The sequence below is a fragment of the Lathyrus oleraceus genome, chromosome 4 (genome assembly GCF_024323335.1).
Source record: "Lathyrus oleraceus cultivar Zhongwan6 chromosome 4, CAAS_Psat_ZW6_1.0, whole genome shotgun sequence".
Lineage (NCBI taxonomy): Eukaryota > Viridiplantae > Streptophyta > Magnoliopsida > Fabales > Fabaceae > Lathyrus > Lathyrus oleraceus.
In genome coordinates, this window is record NC_066582.1 from 413,305,390 (window position 1) to 413,312,131 (window position 6,742).

General features: G+C 38.1%; 1 protein-coding gene across 1 annotated transcript; it reads right to left on the reverse strand.

The window, feature by feature from the left end:
- Positions 1 to 1,177: 1,177 nt before the first annotated feature.
- On the reverse strand, positions 1,178 to 6,540 carry LOC127075759 (cellulose synthase A catalytic subunit 3 [UDP-forming]). The gene is made up of 13 exons (XM_051017228.1): positions 6,132 to 6,540; positions 5,807 to 5,877; positions 5,447 to 5,642; positions 5,113 to 5,333; positions 4,913 to 5,027; positions 4,642 to 4,819; positions 4,281 to 4,547; positions 3,849 to 4,194; positions 3,478 to 3,741; positions 3,175 to 3,387; positions 2,608 to 3,075; positions 2,030 to 2,380; positions 1,178 to 1,924 (listed from the first exon to the last, which is right to left on the reverse strand). The coding sequence occupies exons 2-13, from the start codon at positions 5,828 to 5,830 to the stop codon at positions 1,340 to 1,342; spliced, it is 3,228 nt and encodes a 1,075-aa protein (XP_050873185.1). The 5' UTR covers positions 5,831 to 5,877; positions 6,132 to 6,540; the 3' UTR covers positions 1,178 to 1,339.
- Between the last annotated feature and the right edge of the window lie 202 nt (positions 6,541 to 6,742).

Consider the following 6,742-nt stretch of genomic DNA (forward strand, 5'->3'; position numbering starts at 1 on the left):
TTTGATGATTATCTTAGTATACGGGAGCTATATAGACGGGAACATCATGTGGTTCTTCAAGGTGTCACCCCCATATATGGTGCAAGTTGCTCTAGGAGATCTATCAAGGTCAGCTTAGCAGGAGATACTAGAGAAGAAGCATACTAGGTTAGATCATGCTCATGATGTATTGATAGAGGAATCTTTCCTGGTGGTTCTAAGGTGAGGATGGTCTTATATGCCATTATCACTGATGTACCGGAGACAGCGTCGGAAGACGGGGGCAGAGGAGGCTGATGAGCTCTAGTCCAGCATATGCAATAGTTAGTAGTATTTGTAGTTTGAATTTATGTTTGGTTGTTTTTATTTTTACTTATTTCGATTTTACTGTATATTTCGACTTTATTGTGTATGTCATGATGACTTATTTTAACTCTGAATTTATATATGTCAGGGTTTAATTCTCATCACATATCAGACGCCTTAACATTTATAAATCGACACTTTCATCTGAGTAACTATAAAGTTAACTTACTTGCACTATTTTGATTGGTTACGGACATGCATCTCCGTAAACCCTAAACGAAGATGCATCTCTGGTTCAATAAATATTTAAAATGGGTCTTTCATATAGAGTTGCATGGGACGTGTTTTAAAATATTTTAGGGATGCATCTTCATATCAGTTATAACATTTTGATAAAGACAATATATGTTCGGAGATGCATCTCCAGAATCTGAAGGATATTTTAAATTTTTTATAGGTATTTTTCCACCATAGATTGGGATAAGAAATTCCATTTAAACAATTCAATCCTGGTTTACACCAATTTTGGCCCACCAACAGTTTTACAAGGCTGGGCAGGTCGAACTTAATCCCAATTCTCAATCCAATAGGTTGAATTGGTCGATTCAATCTAATTTTTGAAACATCATTTTTAAATACATTTTAAGCAATAATAATGTTAAAATAATCTATGCCATTAACACAAAGCTCCAAGAGAATATTGTCTACTTGGGGTGCAAAAACGCTCTCTTTTATAGAGGTTCCCACAAAACTTTATTATAAGATGTATATTCTGCCATCTTTCTTCAACAATGTTGATATGATTATTCTAGAACATGGTTCACTATGTCTTGTATGAACGGTAAGAAAGTGTTTATGTCACATTATTTTTGCTAATTTATCTAACAAATCATTTAAGAAACTAAAACAACAACTTCACTAATTTCACTTCTAATTAGAGTTCTCAAATATTTACTATAAACTGCACATAACTTAAAGAAACATAACCAAATATAAAACCTACAATACAACACATAATTACAATCCAAAACACTGCCCTGTGTTTTTTTTTGGTCTAGCAGTTAATTCCACACACCTCAGCTTTAGGACCAGTGACTCTTGTAGTAAACGGATCAACTCGAACCCATAATAGCGAGAAAATGGACGCCAAAAGAATCGACCAGACCACAACAATGGTCGGTGTTCGATTCTGGCGACCCATGAGACCTTTAAGGAAAGGGTAAAGATGAACGATAACCCAAAACGCAAAGAAAAGTTTACCGAACAGAGGACCCCATGATTGGTAACCACTGTTAATAGCATAGGATATCCCCGCAACAACTCCTACCAAGTTTATTATGAGAAGTGTTGTTGGAGGAATGAGAAGGGTTGTCCATTTGAACAGGTAGAGTTCCGCGGAGTCTCCGTCTTCGTCTGATGCTTTGGAGGTGACGGTGAAGTTTGTGTCGATTCCGGCAAGTACTTTTAGTAGACCTTGGAATACAGCAAAAAGATGCGCTGATACGCCACCGATAACCCAAAACTGTTCGTTTCTCCACCACTCGTCTATTCCAACACCGCTCCACCTCATCTCGAGGATTCCGGTCGCGAAGATTGAAAGAAAGAGAGAGATAAACCATATACTTGCTAAGTTACTAATCTGCAAGCAAAATAAATTGAAGCTAGATCGTTAAGTTGCGTCTTGCGTAAGATAAGAAGACAGATTCGGATTCTAAACCATTGGAATAAGAAACAAATAACAAACCTGAGGAATGATAAACTTGTTAGTGAGAAGACAGACAGCCGGCAATGTACAATACAAGAGAAGGGGAATGGCGGTGACCGGATATATTGTGGTGTTTATATAGGCGAATCGCTCGAGCCACTTTAGTCTTCCGCCATAACCATACCAGATGGGACAATGTCGGCTGAAAAGAATCTCGACAGAACCTAAAGCCCATCGAAGCACTTGATTCAGACGATCCGAAAGATTGATAGGAGCAGAACCTTTAAATGCTGGCCGCTTAGGCATACAGTATATCGACCGCCAACCACGGGCATGCATCTTAAATCCAGTTAGAATATCTTCTGTGACGGAACCGTAAATCCATCCTATCTGTAGATCAAAAAAATAAATAGCAATTTACCTTTTGAAATTGAAATAATCGCATAGATCTAATCATGAAAGTGGACTCATGACACTGACACGTGGACACCGATAATATTTATATGTAAATGTGCTGGTGTTATTTCGGTATCTGACACTGACACGTGTCAGACACGCCTTAGATTGTAAATGTCAATGCTTCATAGAATATTATTCAACGTAAGATAACAACACACCTCGGTTCCCCATTCGGTTTTATCCTCGTAACCACAGCTGATGACATGAATAGCTTCCTTTAGAAGAGTTTCCGGAGTAGCAGACTGAGGAACTCCGCCATTTTCCATCAGCGTAGAAGCGACAAAAACAGCCGACTGACCAAATCTTTTCTCAAGGCTCACTTGTGACATAAGTAGTGTTTTCTCATCATCAAATCCACTACCTTCTACTCCTTCTTCTATATCCTCCAGACTGAAGATAGGCACAGTCGAGTCGAAATGCTTGCTTGACTTTTTCTTGTCCGATCCTTTCTTACTAGACTTTGAACTCTTCTTTCTATTTCCACCACAGAGGGATGATAGAAACCCGGGCTTTTTATGCTTCAGTTTAAGAGGAGGTTCGTAACCGTATAAAGCTGTCCTATTAAAGACGCATCCAGTACCGACATAAACAGGACCTTGAATACCGTCCAAACCTCTCAAGTTTATCTGTTCAGGAATAAACATTGCATATCAAAAAAGGTTAAATACAGAAACAGAAATCAGATAACATCAACAAAGTCATATCAACAATGTTAAGATGCTTACATCAAAGAAAACAGTATTACGATTTGCGTATCGATCGTTCCTATCAATACCATCAAACCTCTGTGGAAACTGGACATAGCAAACATGTTTACCGAGGTTAGGATCCATCATAAAGCACATTGCTTCCCTTATGGCCTTGCTGTTGTTTATATAGTGATCGCAATCAAGATTCAATAAGAAAGGTCCGTTTGTAAGGACAGCCGATACTCGAACCTGCAAAAGTTAGATTAATTACACATTGTCTAGGTACATTATGAAGGTAAGTAATTTACATATCCTCGGTTGAAAATGAATGACACTCACAAGTGCATTCATGGCACCAGCTTTCTTGTGATGTTGGAAACCTGGACGCTTTTCACGAGAAACATAGACTAAACGTGGAAGTTCATTACCGTCAGTGTCAAGTCCTCCACTTTGGCCTAAGAAAACCTGAATCATTCCCGGATGATCTCTTACGTTATTTCCCGGCCACGGCGTTCCATCTTGCATTACCCAACCCTCTTCGGGAACTTTCGTTGCCTTTGCAACAAGTGCATTAATACGGATTTTAAATTCTTCGTACTCTCTCTGTGAAAAGTAAAAGGGGGGTAAAATTAAAAGATACACTGATAAAATTAAACACTCGGCCAAGTAGCATAAGCATGTCTCGATCCAGTTGCGCATCAACCTCTTACCTTCATTGCTCTACGATCCTTGACAAACGATGTCTGAACCTTATCTTTCAAGTAGTCAATCTTCTGCGCAAAGTACCACTCAGGTGCCCGGGGTTCAATATTATACTTCTTGCTGAAAGGAACCCATTTTCTTGCAAACTCGGACGTCTCTGTAAGAGCTTCAAATGTCAACATCGCGGCACCATCGTCAGAGACGTAGCAGGAGACCTTATCCACTGGATAGTCAACTGCAAGAATAGAAAGTACGGTATTCGCAGTCACGAGTGGAGGCTCCTTTAACGGGTCAACAGTGCTGACAAAAATGTCAACAGCTGCTAGTTGAGACGGTTCTCCTTCCCGGTCATATCTACAAAACGCATGGATTATGTATCCAAAAATAACAGATTGAAAAAATAAAAAATGCAATTTGTGATGAAGTTTAAAAGACCGTACCTCAGTGCAAGTCTGTCGAGATATGTGTCGCGGTTGACAGGAAGCCACTTAGGGAATTGATCCAAAATCCATGATACGGCAAACCAAATCTCACATATAACTGATACCAACCATAAAGCATATGCATTGCGCACCGGATTTGTTATTCGGTAATGCAAGAAAATGCAAAGAACAACAAGTCGCAAAACAATGACCATGCGATACGGATTTATCCTAGATGACGGAATAGAAACCTTCCTGGAAAGAGGTTGTCGAGCTTCATCATTCCTGCATAACAAAGAAAGTGAGCCCATGCACAAAAGTTTAATTGAAAGATTTCGGTTAATATATATATGACATCGGTAGTAATGGAAATACTCACAACAACGATTCATCGCCAAATATATCAGATCTGGCATCTATATCTCCAGCGCCTCTTTCAGAAGCAGCTTGGCCTGTGCTCATTGGAGCGACATTCTTTTCTGGCTTCATCTTCCACCCATCAACTCGTTCTTTCCAAGCTACGTTGCCCAATCCTGCGTCCACGACCCTCATATTTGCTGCACAAGAATTTAACCAAGCATTTCAAATCACAATCCAACAGCTAAAGAAAGAAAGAAAAATAGATATCATAAGAAGAGGCAGAAACTTACGAGATTGATTAACATCAGATGAATATGGAATATTGAGGACGCGCTTCCCCCCGCCAGCTACGGGAGATGACATTGAGAGCCTCTCAGGTGAGGCCGCAGAAAACTCTCCAGACACCTGAAATTGAAAAATATTCTAAATTTCATTCGGAAGCCCGAAATTGGAGGTGAAAGGCTATCGATTAGGAAGCTAATTGAATGACCTCTTGTCCATTTGTCAGGCGTGGAATGTGATTGTGAGAAACATCCTTATCATAATTTGGAACACCAACTTCTTCTGATCGGCCAAGTGTTAATTGCCACCCCAACATGCGATCTGAAATCTTCTGCTTTTGGTTTTGATTTTCCAGTTCATAATTGAAGTCACTAACACCATCATCAACACCTCCATCCTCTTCGCTATCTCCAATTATTGCAGGACTTCCTGGAATCAATAAGTAGTTTGATTACTAACGGAAACATCACACAAGTATATACGATATCTTCTATAAACCATCAAGTAATTAGTAACAATGGCACATTCTAGGTTTCATTTACCTTTATGCCTCTTGTATCGGGTTTTACACTGAGGACAAGACTGTTTCCCGTCCTTCCTTTCATACTCGTAGCAAAGTCTACAAACAGGAAAAGCACAGAAATCGCAGGCAATGAAAGGTTCACCATCAAAAGTCTTCCCAACATTTTCAGCACAAATCTGGCACACTTGAGCACTCAATGCCGCCATCGGTTTCCCCTAAGTAATCAAAAAAATGTCACCAAGAGATCAAATAGTACATTGACATTCTACTAAATTCATCAACAACTACACCTCAATAGCAATAACATCATAAAAAATTTCAACAAATCAAATCATCAAATCAAATTACAAAATAAAAAATAAAAACTTGTTCTACTCACCCCAACTTCCTCTTCTGACTCCATAGTGAATTGAATTCTACCTAGACTTTCTCAGCTTCCTTTTTTTCTCTCTGTATAATTTGAAGCTTTCATCAGTCAATGATAACTGAAGACTTTCTTTCTAGTTTCAAACAAGCATTCTCAATCTCAACAGTGATGTATGGTTAACATAACAAAGCATTTTGATCCTCAGATACAATATAAAAAACTATTATAAAATAACAAATTTCTTGATATTATCGCATAACATTTAATTTGGCAACAACACTTATTTCTCAATTTTCATACCAACAAAATATAAATTTCACATTCACACGAAACTTACCTCCAAATAAAAAAACAATTTTTTCCACCAGTTTCCTTTGAATACAAAGAGATCAGTAAGAGTCTAAACAACCCAGATGAGTTTTTGAGTAATAAACACAAAAAAATCCTAACTTTATAGTTTTCAAAAGGGGAAAGATAGAGTGAGTCACCAAAGCTGAAACATAGGTCGAATATTTTAGAGTGAGAGACTACAGAAGAAGAAGAAGACAGTGAGTTTTTGTGGTGTGATGATGTTTATGTGAGTGTGTGTATAGCTGTAAATGAATAATGAGACAGAGAAAGAAGAAGAGGCTCTGTGAAGACGAAAGGGACAAATGGCACAAGTACAGCTTTGAGGTACACATAGAGACACAATGTGATTGTGATATGAAATCAAATGGTTTTGTTGTGCGTGTGGAATGTGTAACATACACATTACACGCGCACAAAGATTAGTTTTCATTTATCCCAACATTTATTCTTCACCAACTATATATTGAGTTTAATATAATGACTTTTTTTTTCTTTTACATATTTCTTTTTAATAGTATAATGACTTTGACTCTTCAATTAAGCAAAACAATGGTTGAATACTCAATACAACGAATAAGAATATTTTTGTAATTTTGT